General features: G+C 35.8%; 3 protein-coding genes across 3 annotated transcripts; all 3 read left to right on the forward strand.

Annotated features, from left to right (window-relative positions):
* The first annotated feature begins 4769 nt into the window (after positions 1-4769).
* LOC114721785 (probable LRR receptor-like serine/threonine-protein kinase At1g74360) lies at positions 4770-9105 on the forward strand. Its single transcript, XM_028907644.1, has 2 exons — positions 4770-5404; positions 5721-9105. The coding sequence occupies exons 1-2, from the start codon at positions 5338-5340 to the stop codon at positions 8942-8944; spliced, it is 3291 nt and encodes a 1096-aa protein (XP_028763477.1). The 5' UTR covers positions 4770-5337; the 3' UTR covers positions 8945-9105.
* Positions 9106-9289: 184 nt separating this feature from the next.
* Positions 9290-11082, forward strand: LOC114721787 (UBP1-associated proteins 1C-like). The gene is made up of 2 exons (XM_028907646.1): positions 9290-9744; positions 10147-11082. Exons 1-2 carry the CDS (start codon positions 9667-9669, stop codon positions 10822-10824), a joined length of 756 nt encoding a protein of 251 aa, XP_028763479.1. The 5' UTR covers positions 9290-9666; the 3' UTR covers positions 10825-11082.
* Positions 11083-14122: 3040 nt separating this feature from the next.
* On the forward strand, positions 14123-14909 carry LOC114721791 (dCTP pyrophosphatase 1). Its single transcript, XM_028907650.1, has 2 exons — positions 14123-14268; positions 14456-14909. Exons 1-2 carry the CDS (start codon positions 14134-14136, stop codon positions 14702-14704), a joined length of 384 nt encoding a protein of 127 aa, XP_028763483.1. The 5' UTR covers positions 14123-14133; the 3' UTR covers positions 14705-14909.
* The last annotated feature ends 2136 nt before the right edge of the window (positions 14910-17045 follow it).

A 17045-nucleotide genomic window follows, 5' to 3' on the forward strand; every position in this document is an offset into this window, starting at 1 on the left:
AAGCTCGGATTTTTAGCAATAATTTTTATTAGTTAACCGAAAAAGAATTAACTAATTGCAGGAATATATGCGGACCTGGGATGGCCCACAACTTAAGATGTCATGGTTGGGTTTGGTGCTAGTGCTACACTTGAAAGTTGGGTTAGGCACATAATCGTTGGCCTGCCTTCCCCTTAACTCATCAATGGATCACGCACACGTGTTGGATTTGAAGATTAAAACTTTTTTATCACACTGAATTAAAAATAAATAAAAGCCAAATGTTGCCGGTTAGTATCGATCAGGTTAATTGATAAAGACACAACGTGTGCCTTGTATATATATTACGATCCAGTTTACTATAAGAACAAATTAAAAATTAGATTTGATTATAAATATAAAATCTTAATCTATTTTATTTTTTAAATTTATGATGTTTTTTTCTCAAATATCTTTATTAATTGTAAGGAGTTTTTGGATAGTTTCAACATATCATGATTAGGTAGTAGAATGGTGTAAAAAAGTCAATACATATTTATTTCAAATTAACCCATTTTTAATTTTTCAAATTAATTATTTAATTTTTATAGTAAGAACTAAGGTAGTAATTGGTAATTTATAAATGCGTTGATAAGTACTTTTTGAGCTATCAAGTCCATCCTAATCTTTGATTATCTCTGGATACACTCAACTCAAACAAAAACTTAATTAAAAAAGGCAAGATAAAAAGGAAAATATTTGGTTGGATTGTTATTTCAGTTGGTGGATTCACTGAGTATGCAAAAGGCATCTATATATCTGACTTTTAAGAGTTCACCAAGGGCAGGCAGTGGAATATTATAATGTTGAAGTTGTTAATGTAGATATATATTTTATATTAAAGGTTATAGTGACGTGAAATAATGGATGAATTAGATTAGATTAAATTACGATGTTTTCATAGTTGTGTGATGTACGTCAGTATATGCGGTGAGAATGAATTGTATAACTATAATATATCTTTGAAAAGGTCATCTGAGTTAGAAGTAAAGTAATTATATACCATTGGCTCAGAAGATAGAGTTAAATCAGTTAATGGTATGAAAACAAAAAAAAAATAAATCAATTCAAACTACTGAAATGTTGAATTAAAATTATATGGCTTAGTGTTTGATTCCTCTACTTCAAAGTAACTGAAGATATATATTACTTCCTTGTATTCTTATTATAAGACACCTTTAAAAAAAAAGATAAATGAGCATTATTATAGGTCATCGTGCTAATTATATTTTTTCAATTTTACTCCTTTTTAAAATTTAAAACTTCATTAATTTTGTATCTTTTATGATTTGATTTATTGATGGCTTGAGGATAACGAAAACTCGTCGCGGCGTAGAAATGCAAAAAATTTTCCAAGTGTGACTATATATATATGTGTATAATTCAAATACGTGACCTCATTATCTTTTGAATAGCTTCCATTTAATTTAGAACAATATTAAAACGTGTATGTATTGATTTCTGGTTCCATGTAAATATTGTTATGTGAATATTTATTTATATGTGCGTGTGTGAACGATAAGAACAAATCAACAGTCTAGAGTTGTAGATGTGGACATCTCAACCATACATTAATAAATCATAGACTTCAGGCGAACCTCACCCTATTACTTTGACTTTCAAAAAAAGGGATATTTAAGAAAAATCGACGGTACATAATACTCCTTCAGTTCTAAATATAAAAACTCTTATATTAGTATGTATAAAGATCTTATATTTAGAGTTGAAGAAATAATAAATAGGTCACTTACCTTTTGATCATCCTCACGTTTTTTATTGGAAGAATTAAAATGAGATTATAAGAAAGAAAAATAATTACAAAGTAAGTTTAAGAAATTGTTATTTCTTATTTAAGAACTTATCATTACAAGCTGCTTATGTTATGAATAAAACTTTTTAGTAATTATTTTATTTTTTTGGAATCTCATTATAATTCTCCTTTTTTTATTTGTTCTTATAAGAAGGTATACGAAACTGCTTGATTTAATTTAAAAAAAAAACTAATGGAGTGTTTGGGTGAAAACAAAATTATAATTTTAAAAGTAATTTTATAATATATGAAGTAAGCATATAAAAATTTTTTTTATTTCAAATCACGTGAAAGTACTTAAAAATGCTTCTTTGGATACCAAACACCCCGAGTCTATGTTTTACTTTATTCCTCTTTTTTTTAAAAAAAAAAAGTTGAATTTTTTATACTTAATTCATAATGTCGCATTGTATTTGATATACAATAAACATTTTAAAGTTATGATAATTGATTTTCAATTATATATACACATCATAGAAATAAAAATGGTGCCGTACAGAGAAAAACAATTGGAGAGACAAACAAATGTAACGTCAAGAGTGATTTGGCCGACTTTTTCTGTTTTCAAAAAATTAATTTTGAAAATTTTAAATTGAAAAATACGCACAATTCATTTCAAAATTTGTTTGGCTGTTCGGACGAAAATCATACTTGCAAGAAATCTAACAGGAGTCTTGATGCTCTTGGCTATTAATGATTTATGAAAAAAACTTTATAATGTAACTCTGAAAAGACATTCTCAATTTTTTTTGGGGCCAAACCAGACATGGTCAATCTCAATCCTTTTTTTTTTGTTCTTTATTTCATTAATCAAGCAGCAAAGATCAAGTCAATTGAGTGTTGAGATATTTAATTAAACAACATGAGCAATTGTTTTTTAAATAGATCAAAACCATTCGAGAAATGAAATGAATAATTAAAAAATAACATGAATAATCAATTTGATTAAGACAAAAAATTTTGGTTGGGCGGGGGGGTGAAGACAAAAGGAAGAAGGGTGAGGACTGAGGAGGCACGTGTGTCGTTAGTGACCAACCATGGGGGGTGGTTTGTTCAAAGATGCGCTAATCAATTAACTTAACTAAAGGATTACATTAATAATTGGTGACGAATGTGAAAGAGAAATACGAAGCGTCCGTGCGTGTGTGCTGTGGGGACCACCGGAAAAGTGAGAGATTGATTATATGCCAAGATAGCATTTTGTGCCCCCTCAAACAAACCAATGCAAAATGGAAATCAAGGAATCCAACCGCACACATCACTTTCCTTTGACCGTCTTTCCTTTTAACTCACGCTTCTTTCTTCCCCCCTTAAACTTCATGATCTTGGGTGTTCTAAGGAGAAATTGTGGAATGATCCCCATTGAAATATTTATTGCTTCACAGTACCTAAAATTTGTTTGGGGATTTTGGTTTTTGAGCAGGTGCAGTCCTTTTTTAATTGTGTGTTGTGTAAATCTTCAATTCATACGTAAAATTACAATATTTCTAATCTTTATCTTTTGTTTTTAATGGATCGTACAAAACAAAATTTATAAACATTGTTGTCTAAATAGTGTCCCTAGCAAGCCAACCAATTTGATTGGCAAGTTTTAATTATGTCCTCTTTCATATGCATCACTTGTCTTCAAACATCGCCTCAAACGCACCATCCATACACACATATACACTATATACTAGTATTATAATAACGTGTGTGTGTGTATAATCAATAAAGTTTGATATAAAATATAAGGACTTTACCCATGCATTACGAAAATGTGGGCTATAATCTCATGTTAGCATGAAAATATTATGAATAAATAATTTGTAAATGCCTTTTTTTTACGAGTAATATATATTACCCCCGGTTTTTAATATAAGATCTTGTTTGACTTTTATTTTGGTCTTAAATATAAGATCTCAATCCATGTTGTCTCTCATATTTATGTATTTTTTTCAAGATAGTCCTTTTAACAGTGGTAGTTATAACCAATATACTTAATTAGCAAGGATATTTTAGAAAACATAATACTTATTTATTACAAATAACTAATTTAATTTCTTTCTTTAATCTCTTCAAATTAGTTAACTAGCTCTTATAATTAGGACCGGAGGTAGTATATAAGTATGTTTTAGAAGAATTGAACACTTGTTTAAAACGACTTATGATAATTATTTATAAACATATTCATGTAGGCCAAAATAAAACTTCCAACCGCAATTTTAACCAAACCCTAAGTGTTGCAATTTTAATAAATTGTAGGGCCCAACTAAACTATGGTAGACCAATGTGTGCATGTGGTGTGAATCCATTTGGCGCAGGGCAAGGGGCAAAGAAGCTGTTTGTGGTCTTCGTCTTTGCCCTTTTGTATTCTAACTTTGTCTCCCTCCCTCGTTTCTTTGTTTGTTTGTTTGTTTTCTTTTTCCTTTTCCTTGGTCAAAAACTCTGGTTTCCCCATCTGATATGTATAGCTTTATGCTAATAAGTTCAAAACAAATTACCATAATTTATTTTTTTAAATAATATGCATTTTAAAATTACCAAGCAATGTATAAAATCCTGGTGTGGATTAAAATATTTTTTTAATATAATAGCTAATGCATCAAATTCGATCATTATCATGTCCAATTAAAATATTTTATATTAGGATAATATCAACTATGAAGACTAAAATCAATATTAAAAGATGTGACAACATTTACGATTTATATAAGTAATGAAGAACAATTAAATAACGAGGGACCTAAAAATCCACCACATTTATTTAAAGGAAATCATGTTCCCCCGCTCGCGTGACTTAGCGGGTAAAAGGCGGCAACCACTTTATTAATGAAGTTTCGTAAGAAATTAAGAAACGGAAAACAGAAGCATTTTGGTCCAACTTCGGCTCAGCAGATTCAAAAACCGTGTCCGTCCAAGTGTGTTCGTTTTTCCTTGGATTCCCAAAACCTGCCTGCTCTCTGTCAATCTATTTTAAAACCCGATGTTCCAAACTAAGCAACCTGCTCTTCTTTCTTCTGCAACTCAATCTTCCCCGAAAGTAACACAAACATCAAACCTTTGAGACTTCACGCCACTTCAGTTTCCTCGCACTAAACCGGTCAGCAACTGCGGCTCAACACTTCCCTTGCTTCTGAACCTCTCTCTCTCGCGCACACTTTGAAAACCATTAAACAAGTACACCCAAAGTAGAAACCCATCACTAGGATTTGACATTCTTGAATATAAACAGCTTTAAGCAACATCTATTAATGATTCATTTATTATAATCCTTCTTCAAGTCCAAAAGAGAACAGGAAAACGAGGATGTGAACCACTCTGTTTCTATTCTTGCTTTACATTTCCTTCCTGCCAGCATGATCACTCCCAACGCACATCCGGTGGCTTCTCCTTCCTCCTCCTCCTCACTTTGAAGCTCCTCTCTTGTTCATATTATCTTATCCTGGAAAACATCTGTGTATGAATTTTGCAAAAGGAAAAAAAGCAACCAGCAGAAGCGGAGGAGGAAAGGTTCGAAGACGACATAAATGTCAGAGCAGGAAACCCACTCACGGGGCTTCATGATCGTCTGTTTCTTAGTCCTTTTTTCTGCAGGTACTAGCTCAAAAAAGGTCTAATGTTTTGGGTTCAATTCTCCGTCTGGGTTTTGGCATGATACCAGATTCTCATCATAATCCTTTTCTTCATCTGTATCAGAACTACTTTATAGTCATGGCCGCTGACACAACATACTATATTTATATCATCCCTGTCCTTTGTCAGTGTGCTTTTAGATTCTCTGAACAGTTTGACTACTATTTTATTCTGGGTTTTTGAAGTTTATTGATTCTGTCTAGTAGGCTGTTATTCCCTACTTCATTTTCCAAGGCGAAATTTGATTCTCTCTCTTTTTCTTTCGTCGATCCCACAGGTAAAATCGCTGCCCAAGATATTCTGGACACAGAGAGACAAATTCTGCTGGAGCTGAGAACTCATCTGGATAATCAAACTCGAACAGATCGAGGAAGATACAGACTCTGGAACGCGAACAGCACAAGTCTATGTGAATGGCCAGGAATTTCATGCAGCCATACGGGGACAACCTCGGCGGCGAGAGTGGTCGGCATAGACCTTTCCGACAGCAGCATCGCTGGCGAGATTTTCCAGAATTTCTCGCAGCTTACCGAGCTCACGCACCTTGACCTTTCCACGAACACCATCACCGGAGAAATCCCAGCGGATCTAAGGCGATGCAGTAACCTCGTACATCTCAATCTCTCCCATAATCTTCTCGAGGGGGAGATAGATTTAACTGGATTGACGAGGTTAGAGACGCTGGACTTGTCGGGAAACAGGCTTCATGGGGATATAGGATTGAATTTTCCTGCCATTTGTGATAACTTAGTTACTTTGAATGTTTCTGGGAATAACTTCACTGGTTCGATCGATCATTGTTTCGATCAGTGCTTAAAATTGCAGTACTTGGATTTGAGCACCAACAATCTCAGTGGGAGTATTTGGATGGGATTTGCGAGGCTGAAGGAGTTTTCAGTTTCAGAGAACTATCTCACTGGTCCCCTGTATGAACAAGCATTCCCAGAAAACTGTAACCTCGAAGTACTCGATGTTTCATACAATGGGTTTACAGGAAATGCACCGAAGAATGTCAGTAAATGTAAGAATCTAGCGATTCTCAATCTTTCAAGTAACAAATTTTCTGGGGATATCCCCGTTGAATTGGGATCCATCTCAGGCCTCCAAGCATTGTACTTAGCCAACAATACATTTTCAAGAAGCATCCCAGAGACACTTTTAAACTTGACAACTCTAAATTTCTTGGATTTGAGCGGAAACGGTTTTGGGGGGGAGATACAAGACACACTAGGGAAGCTCAAGCAAGTGAAGTTCCTCCTCTCGTATTCAAATGCTTACACAGGAGGATTAAATTCATCGGGGATTCTCAAATTACCCAACATCTCTCGCTTAGACCTTAGTAACAACAGTTTTTCAGGTCCATTACCTATTGAAATCTCTAGGATGACTTCTCTGAAGTTCTTAATGTTGGCCTATAATCAATTCACCGGTACTATTCCTGCTGAGTTTGGAAATTTGGCTCAGCTTCAAGCACTTGATATCTCTTTCAACAATTTAACAGGGCCAATCCCACCAAGCCTGGGAAACTTGAGTTCTCTCTTATGGTTAATGCTTGCGAACAATTCATTGACCGGAGAAATCCCAAAAGAGCTCGGAAAATGCACAAGCCTGCTGTGGCTAAACCTTGAAAACAATAATCTCACTGGGAATTTCCCTCCTGAATTGACCAACATTGGAAGAAACGCCACGGCCACGTTCGAATTGAATCGAAATGAAGTCAATGGAATCCCTGCCGGTTCTGTTGAATGTTTGGCAATGAAGAGATGGATACCTGCCGATTACCCTCCTTTTAGCTTTGTGTACAGCATCCTCACAAGGAAAAATTGCATAAGCATTTGGGATAGATTACTCAAAGGGTATGGAATTTTCCCGATTTGCTCATCAGGTTCCTTTTTTCGTTTAAAGGAGATTTCTGGGTATGTGCAGTTAAGCGGGAATAATCTCATCGGAGAAGTTCCTTCAGAAATTGGGAACATGCAAAATTTCAGCATGCTGCACTTGGGGTTGAACAAATTTTCCGGGAAAATCCCTGCGGTGATAGGAGATCTGCCACTTGTGGTGTTGAACATAACAAGAAACAACTTTTCAGGTGAGATTCCATGGGACATTGGAAACCTTAAATGTCTTCGGAATCTGGATTTGTCCTACAACAATTTCTCTGGGACATTCCCGACAAGCTTGAACAACTTGACAGAGCTCAGTAAATTCAACATTTCTTACAACGCCTTTATTTCTGGGACAATCCCACCAACAGGACAATTAGCCACATTCGATAAAGATTCGTATTTGGGAGACCCACTCTTGACCCTACCAAGCTTCATCGATAGCGTTCCAGACGACACAGAAAACACGACCTCTCGCAGAGACCACGAAATCAGAAACAGAAACCCCAAGAAACTGTCAATGTTCTTGGCGTTTCTAGCTGTCACACTCGCTCTATTGGTATTCGGGCTCCTCTCTTTCATATTATGTTCATTAGCGAAAACCCGTTCACACGACCCAGAAGGATACCTATTGGAAGACACAAAAAACCAACATAACTCCGACAATTCGTCACGATGGTCGTCTGAACTAATTAAGGTTATCCATTTGAACAAGATAGCATTCACGCACGACGACATTCTCAAAGCCACCGGAAACTTCTCTGACAACAGAGTCATAGGAAAAGGCGGTTTTGGCACCGTGTACAGAGGAGTATTCCCCGACGGAATAGAAGTCGCAGTGAAGAAGCTTCAAAGGGAAGGGCTGGAAGGAGAAAGAGAGTTCAGAGCAGAAATGGAGGTTCTAAGCGGATACGGCTTCGGGTGGCCACACCCGAATTTAGTCACGCTATACGGGTGGTGCCTAAACGGGTCGGAGAAAATCCTAGTTTACGAATACATGGAAGGAGGAAGCTTGGAAGATGTTGTTACAGACCGAACAAGACTCACGTGGAAGAGAAGGCTAGAGATCGCCATTGACGTGGCTCGAGCATTGGTCTATTTGCACCATGAATGCTTCCCTCCAATTGTTCACAGAGACGTCAAGGCTAGCAACGTGCTCTTGGATAAACACGGGAAGGCTAAAGTCACAGACTTCGGGCTAGCAAGAGTGGTAGAAAATGGAGTGAGTCACGTGACCACCATGGTCGCCGGGACGGTGGGCTACGTGGCACCTGAGTATGGTCAGACATGGAAGGCGACAACGAAAGGTGATGTGTACAGCTTTGGAGTGGTGGCTATGGAGTTAGCCACCGGGAGGAAGGCTGTTGATGGCGGGGAGGAGTGCCTGTTGGAGTGGGCTCGACGAGTCACGGGCTATGGATATGGGCATGGTCCTGGGCTAAGTCGGCCCATCATACCGGTCTTGTTGATGGGCTCCGGGCTCGGAGAGGGCGCGGAGGAGATGGGTGAGTTGTTGCGGATAGGGATAAAGTGCACGGCGGAGGCACCGCAGGCCAGGCCCAATATGAAGGAGGTTTTGTCTATGCTGGTTAACACATTGAACCCAAAAGGGGGATGAAAAAATAATATGATAAAAAAAATGTGTATATTGTGGGGCATAGTTTAGTGTGAAATACTTTTGTTGTTATTGCACAGGTGATTTTTCTTTCGTATACAGAAAAGTGAACTTTTTGTATCATTCCTAACGTTGAAGAAGCTGCTCAATTTTGATGCTTTTACCGTTTACACTGTTCGTTGAAATTCTAGTTTTTGTTCGACTTTTATAGCCTTTCTTCTTCTTCTTCTTCATTATTATTACATTTTTTTTTCACTCCGGGAATAATTTTATACATGAAAGCTTGTCATGCGGTTTTCACCCCGGTAAAGGACGCTTGGTCATTTACTAAAATGCCCCCACCAGCTACCGATTTTGATTCGGTACTCGTAAGTCATAACAGATTTTCCTGTGATATTCCTCCAAAATCCTCATAGACACTTGTTATACTGTCAAGGAACCTTTCTCTCAACACTCAAACATGTTCTTCAACCAGTTTTGCTTCAGGCAAGACATTGCTAAATGACATCGTTGGGGCTCTGTTTGATTTTTTCTTCATATTTGGAATCAATTTATTGGAGGAAGAGAAGAACTAAGGGGTTTCTTCAGATGCTCATTGCCTAGTGACTTTCTATGGGGTCTCTTCCAATTCTAGCTTGGCTTCCATTCTCTAAACAGTTCTGTTAAGCATGTTTATACCATATCAATGATATTTTAATTGAAGAAGAAGAATCTCTCGTCGAGATATGGGTGGTGGGGAGAAGGAGCAAAGAACAATACCCTTGGAGATTGCAATTCAGAAGGAGCTGATATATCGGAGGAAGGTATCATCTGCGTTCTAATTAATAATGACTCCATTAACGAGCCTCTTCCTCTGCAGTTTGATATTTAGCCTGTTATCTTGTCATACCTTGGCCACTCTGGCTTTGTCATATCTTTGTTCAATTCAATTTTTTATTCTCTTTTGTGGTCTTCTAAATGTTTGAAAATATAATTTTATTTTATTATTGATATTTGTGAATAGTATTTTTTTGGAGTATCGTATAAAACTTAGTAGACTAGCCATGTTTTTGCATCTAGTAAAACTGCTAGGCATGTTGAGGATTCTCCTTTGTGTTCAGAGACAAATATGGGATGCTCTAAAACTTGAAAATCATGTTATGGTATTGTATTTTTTTTTTTTTTGCACGTTTAGGGTTTGTCTGAATGCTCTCTTGCATTTTCAGGTCACTTCATCCTCAATTCAAACTCTCCAGCAATCGCCATTATCAAGCCTTCTAAGTTCAAGTCCATGCCTTTCAGGTACCAAGCGAAAAGAACTAGTCAATCCACATGATCTGCCACTAGAATGTCAGAACCCAGATAAGTTATACTGCAAAATCTGCGAATTGTCATGCTCAAGTCCCTTCAATCTAACACAACACTTGATGGGTCGAAAGCACAAGTCAAAGCTAAAAGAGCAAGATTCGGAACATCATCAGAAGAAAGGAATGGAGGGGAGAAGGAATCAAATGAAATGGTGTGACCTGTGTAAAGTTCCATGCATGACTGAAGACTTGCTCAATCTGCACTTTAAGGGTAAAAAGCATAGGGCTGAACTACAGAAGTTTGAAATGAGCAAGGAAAAAGGTGGAGAGATCCCTAGTCAGAGAAAATGGTGTGAGCTATGCAAAATATGGTGCATTGATATGTCTGCTTTCAAGCAGCATCTTGAAGGCAAAAAGCACCTGTTCCAAATGCATATTATGGAGAAGAATAAGGAACGTCCTGATATGTTGCGGCCAAATTCCATTCGGTCCCACGCTGATGAGATGGTGAACGAGGCTAGAAATATGGACCAAGCACAATATGCTTTGCGGAGGAGTACCAGAGTACGGGAGAAGTCATTTAAGTCCAGAGATTAATGAATGTATAGCTATATATGCGTGCGTGGTTTGCTATACTGAGATGGGAGTGGAGAATTTTGACGTCTTCTTGCCTGAATCATTTTCTCTCTTTACCCTGATATCCTCTCTTTTCTCGTCTGTGCAATTGTCATTCACTGTTTACTGTCGTTTATTGTTGTTTCTATATGATTTAGTTATGTTCTGTGTCTCTGATATGTTGTGGGCTGTACTTGATGCTCAAGACTTGGCTGTTACTCTGTGATCAAGGAAAGGGATTTATTAGCAGCTAGCAAAACTCCCGTAAATTGGCTATTTCTTTGCTGTATTGTTATTTTCTTGACACAGGCTATAGAGAAGAATAAAATGGCATCCATTAGATAATTAAATACGGTTTGTTTATATCAAATACAAGCTGGTTCTGCAGCCAATAATACAGAGTGGTATTAAGATTTAAGTTTAAAATTATACAATGCTGGTTATTGTTACTGATGTGTGAACTTGTGTAACATCTCATATTGCCTTAAAATAGTGAGGTATAGGTTGGACCTAGTATATCTCAGTGTCATTTCGTGGAAAAACAGCATTTTCTAAGTCAATTTATTCACATTATGCTGTCTCATGTGGATGATATTTCAATAACAATAAAAGCTATTTTGGAATTGGAAATTCATCATGATTCTTAATTTCCAAAGATGAAAAAGATTCGGCGGTGTAAAAGGCTGGATAATATTATATAATTTTAGAACACACTCCCCCTCCTCTGTTTCCGGAGCCTAAATGGGGATTGTGGCTATGGATGGACGGCGGGCTAATCATTATGAATTAGTCATTATTAGCAAGCCCTCACGATCATCATCATGAAAGCATGTGGGGTTTTCCGAGAATTACTTGTAGGAATTCCGAGATAAATGAGAAATGAGGGTTTGGCTTAGCTCTAGAGCCTAGTGTCTAGTGTCTAGTTTTGCTTCATTAGCTTCAATCTTGGGATTGATACGCATGGCTTTTCTGTGCAGCCCAGGAATATATATCAACATCTTACCGTTTTTGTCTTCACAGGTTAAGAGTCAGATATGTTACTTGTCGTCTTCCTTCGCAGGATATAGTGGTACAGTAATAACATGGCCTGAACCAGAGAGGTTATAATAAAAAGGTATGAACTGAACATAAAAGAGGAGGCATAGCTATCAAAGGTGCTTTCTTTAGCTCATATAGATTCCCATTATAGGGGATGATAATATGACTCTAGCATGGCTTTTTACGGGATGATATTATTTTCTTTGGCCTTATATGGATGTCTAATTATGAAAATTTGCATGTAAAGTTAAAACACAATCAGGGTATTATTATAATCATATTCGTATTCAATACAGGTGATTGAAGAATAAGTTTGGAAGAATGTATGAATGAACGCACCTGCCAGAGAAAGAAGAGTGATTTTTCATTAACTTAAAGCGTATGAAGCGAACTGAAACATCAAAAGACAGAATTGCAAATAGTTTTTTTTTGTTGGCCGAAGGACAGAATTGCAAATAGTTAAAAAAAACAAGATTACACATGTTTCGGGAGGCTGTTGAATCTGAACCTGGTTGAATTTGAGTGTTTTCTGAGATCAAGGAATATAAAAGGTAAGATGATGACAATGATGAGGTTGGATGAATAAATGAGAGGTAAAACACCGACAAGAAGGCATGCTCTGTAGAGGCCGTTCCGTACTTTTCTCCTTTCTCTGTTCCCCACCTCTTACATTACAGATCCTTTAAAGCTCCTTTCACACTTCGTTATCTCTCCATTCTTGCTCTTAATTATGCGATGCAATTAGTGATAATTAAATGTGGGCCTCCGCGTCTTGTTTGATTTATAATATTTGAAACACTTTAGAAAACACTACTTTGCAGTTTACATCGGGCAGAAAAATAACTTCCCATTATAATGAATAAAAGTATAAAACTTCCCTTACATGTAAGAAATTTCTTTCAAGAAAGCAATATGCTTTTTAACTTTTAAAAAAGATTTCTTTCCAATACAGCAAAGGCTATATTTATCTCTGCCTTCTGTGATACCTGTCGGTTTCCCCGGCCGCATAACCTCAAACCTGTAGCCCAAGCAACTCACTGTTTTCCTTTCAAAATTGGTTAGTATTCAATTTAGAGATAGATACATAAGATAGCTTAAGCTTAATTTTCATGCCGCATTCTCAGAATACTTTTTCTTACATCAGTTCACTTGGTTTAAGCCTCATTATTGCTTAGTTGTACAGCTGTGAAACTGTCTGAGCCAGACAGATGGAATGGAAATTATAAGGACTTGATAAAGGTTACATGTGAGCTTTTTTTACTTTATTGCTCTCCTTATGATTGTGGAAAGTAGCAGGAGATAGCTGCACACCCCTTCATCCAACTGTATCAAGTTTGATTGTTCCAAGAAAATGATGGATGGGGAGGCTAGGGAGGCTGTCAGTACAAGCACAATCATCTAGGTGCATGCCAACATGCAAAGCATAACCCCAAAAGTTTCAAGTTGTATGAAGTGCTTTATTATTATCTTTCACACATCCAATATTTGTTCTTTGGATTGCAAAGTCCACACATATGCACATCATACTTTACGCAGAAAGAAATGGAGGCCAGAAGAATCAAACCTTCAACCCATTCTGTCAAATTGTTTCTGTACAGAAATTATGGTTTCACCTGACAGACTCTGTTACATTAATACCAAACTCTTGACCCATTTTGTCAAATTCTTACACGTATAGATTTAGAGTTCAAATCAATATACTTAATCTGCAAAAGTGACGTCCCTCCATTAGGTGCTTGCTTTCTTGTGGATGGGGTAGGCTAGATTTTGCAAATCTTCTCTGCTAACTTGGTGGAAGGAAGATGCATCCCAATAGGCTAAGGAATAAGATTGGATTCTCTAGAGAGAAAGCACACCTGGATTCTGCAGAGATTTATGTCTACAGTTGAGTATTAAATAAATCTGGGGAATGGGGGCCAATAGTGGATGTCTATAATAGTCCAAAAATATTTCAGGTGGGTCTTAGTGAGTGACCTGAAGTCATGAATGAAAAGAAAGAGACACACCCACATGATCATTGTCCTACAGCAAGAACACTCGAGTGCCCGTCCACTATAACACTTTAGTGCATGCATTAGTGACAAAATATGATAGAAGGAAGAAAAGTAAAATTATTAAAAAGAAGAACAAAAAATAGAATCATCTCGATTCTTTTGTTATCGCTATCTGCCGCTATCACAACCCTTCCCCCTCACAAGTTGTCTATAAATTGGACATGCATGAGCCTGTGGATGAAGCGTAATAATCAGATATATGGAGTGCCCTCACAGATTCCCTAAGACATCAAGGGATGTTTCCCTTCAGGAACTGAGCAAAAGGCTTGCTGAGTTTGCTGAAGTGAGAGGGTGGGATCAATATCACAGTCCCAGAAATCTCCTTCTAGCTCTTGTAAGCCCTCTGTGAGCTCTTATTAAACACTGTGTTTGTAATTATCGGAAAAGAGAAGATCTCAGAGAAAATGAAATCATCACCTAACCATCCATTCTGCTTCCAGATTCTTTAAACTCGTTTCCTTGTCTTTCTCAAACTGAAATGGAGATGGATATTTGTTTCTGATGGTGTATTAATGATGCAGGTGGGAGAGGTGGGGGAGCTATCTGAGATATTTCAGTGGAAAGGAGAAGTGGGGAAGGGATTACCAAATTGGAGCAGTGATGATAAAGAGCATTTGGAAGAAGAGCTTTCAGACGTTTTGTTGTATTTAGTGCGTCTTGCTGATGTGTGTGGGCTTGATCTTGGACAAGCCGCTCTCACAAAACTTGTCAAGAATGCTAAGAAATACCCAGTCACTGCCTACACAGCCACCAAACCCTCTTCCACCTGAAATCATTCAAATCCCATATTCTTCATCTTGTGTTTACGAGAATTTTAGGTCTGCTAAGGCATCAGATTGTATCTGATGCATCTTGCAGGCTTCATCTTTTGTGTTTTATACCAGAAGATTGTTTATTCTGGTTTTAGTTTTATACTTCAGGTGTTATATATTTTCTCTCAAAGCTAGGTAAACTTGATGGGTTGATTTTATTATTGTATTTTTTGGTTAATAAGTTGATGCTGATTCAGAAAGAAGCCCTTCAAGTAAGAAAAATTTAAGTTGGCATATATTTGTTTTTATATTTTGATGATTTTATTTTCAAAAAAATTTTAAAACACAAAAATAAAAGTAGTTTTCAATTGTCAATGTCACTATTTTTTCCTAGAAATAATTGTTTTAAATTAGAAACATATTAAATCGATCTGAAGTATTTATCTATATAAAATTTAAAGTGTTTAAGTGTATAATTAGCACAATGGAATATGCATTGGATGGAGAGATTCAAAATTAAGAGTGGTCCACTTCAATTTAACAACTCTTGAAACATTGAATTAAGAACAAACAGACATTTTCATACATAAAAATAAACTTGAGACGAGTCACATGAACAGTGTTGTTAATATGTTATATCAAAAAATAATAAGGGTTAATACAAACTTTGCTTTTTTAAATTTACTTACATTTTGATTTTGGTCCCCAAGGTCTCAAACAACATGTTTTGATTCCTCAAGTTTCTTTTCATTTAAAACATTAGTCCTTATAATCTAATAAAAATTTAGATTATTTTACCTATTAAAAGACCAAAACCTATTATTTAAAACTTGATTGACTAAAACCGAAATGAGCGCAAACTTGATGGACTAAAGATTATATTAACCCAAATAATAAATACAGTCTTATAAAAAAAATACAATAAATACCATAAAAATATTATTTTTCATTTTGCCTTTTCTTAAGCCAGTTCTAAATTTTCTTAATATAAAGTCCTTGTTCAGTGAAATCCCATCTTCCTCATCTGATCGCTTAAATTTTACGCCTGCTATGCCATCAGATTATGTCTGATGTTTTTTTTTTTTCCTGGTGAAATATATCTGATGCATTTTGCAGGCTTCATCATCTCTGTTGTAAAATAGAATATTGTTTATCATGGTTCTATATTTTAAGTGTTATTTATTTTCTCTAAAAAGCTGGATAAATTCTCTCAATTTTTTTCCAATAACACCTAACGTGTTTTCCCCCCCACAAGTGTAATTATTTAATTTTTTTTCCCATATGAAAAGTAAGCTTTCATAAATATTTTTTGCGGCATGAGCCAAATTATACTGAGCACAAATGCATGTGTGAAATTGTAAAAATAAATAAATATTATATTAAAAATCATAAATTTTAACGATGGGTGGGAACTGAAAAGGTGTGGCCAAAAACAAAAATCCAAGTACGAAAAAGATTGCACTTTATTTTGTAGAAGCTAAATGAGCAATTAAACTATTCACAAAAACATCTCCTCATAACCAAGAGAGGCTATATCTTGTATTTTCTTACCACAAAACAATGCAACACTTTTTTCCCTTTTACTCTCAAATTTGAATTTTCACATCCAAATTTGCTATATAAGAGAGTTAATCCAATTTAATCAGAATTTTTTTAATTTAAATTCAGAAACGTAGCAACATTAGTATAGAGTTTTCTACTTGAAAGGACCCCAACTTGACTGAAATCTGGATTAGCTTCAGTTTTGATGAAAATCTTCTAATTCAAGACATACTTAGAATATTGGATGATTTTGCTTAAAAAAGAAGGGGGGGGGGGAAAAAAAAGCTTCCACATTCTCGGCACTAGCAATTTTCTTATATATTGTGATTATGATATGCAATATATAATTAATGTAATCATATTCTATATTTATTACAGTTACACGTGTTTAGTATGAGAATTGACAGAATCTTATATCTAGGACACGTTTGAATATGATATATGGCAGATGTCAAGACATGCTTAGAATATTGTTTGTTAGATTTTCAAAATGTCCTTCTAATATAATTCTAGAGAAGCTTAACAACTCAACTCATAATAGCATAATAATTAAATTTTATATTTACAAACAAATTATGATACGGGTCCTGCTTGAAAATGGGAGGATTTTTATCTAGTCCACATAAAAATATTTTAATACTACCTCCGATCCTAATTATAAGATCCAGTTGACTAATTTGAAGAGATTAAGAAAAGAAGTTAAGTTAGTTATTTGTAATAAATAGGTGTTGTCTTTCCTAAAATATCATTACTAATAAACTATATTGGCTAGGACTATAATTATTATAAGAACTATCTTGGAAAAAAATGCATAAAT

Source organism: Neltuma alba, unplaced genomic scaffold, assembly GCF_004799145.2.
Source record: "Neltuma alba isolate B1F8T4 unplaced genomic scaffold, ASM479914v2 tig00012070_pilon, whole genome shotgun sequence".
NCBI classification, from domain to species: domain Eukaryota; kingdom Viridiplantae; phylum Streptophyta; class Magnoliopsida; order Fabales; family Fabaceae; genus Neltuma; species Neltuma alba.

What these genes read in the sequence shown, in the direction of transcription:
- LOC114721785 (XM_028907644.1), top strand. Translation starts at nt 5,338, where the DNA reads ATGTCAGAGCAGGAAACCCACTCACGGGGCTTCATGATCGTCTGTTTC. An exon ending in CTTAGTCCTTTTTTCTGCAG is followed by an intron (nt 5,405 to 5,720) that starts GTACTAGCTCAA and finishes TCGATCCCACAG; the next exon opens with GTAAAATCGCTGCCCAAGAT.
- LOC114721791 (XM_028907650.1), top strand. Translation starts at nt 14,134, where the DNA reads ATGGAGTGCCCTCACAGATTCCCTAAGACATCAAGGGATGTTTCCCTT. An exon ending in GAAATCTCCTTCTAGCTCTT is followed by an intron (nt 14,269 to 14,455) that starts GTAAGCCCTCTG and finishes TTAATGATGCAG; the next exon opens with GTGGGAGAGGTGGGGGAGCT.
- LOC114721787 (XM_028907646.1), top strand. Translation starts at nt 9,667, where the DNA reads ATGGGTGGTGGGGAGAAGGAGCAAAGAACAATACCCTTGGAGATTGCA. An exon ending in AGCTGATATATCGGAGGAAG is followed by an intron (nt 9,745 to 10,146) that starts GTATCATCTGCG and finishes TTGCATTTTCAG; the next exon opens with GTCACTTCATCCTCAATTCA.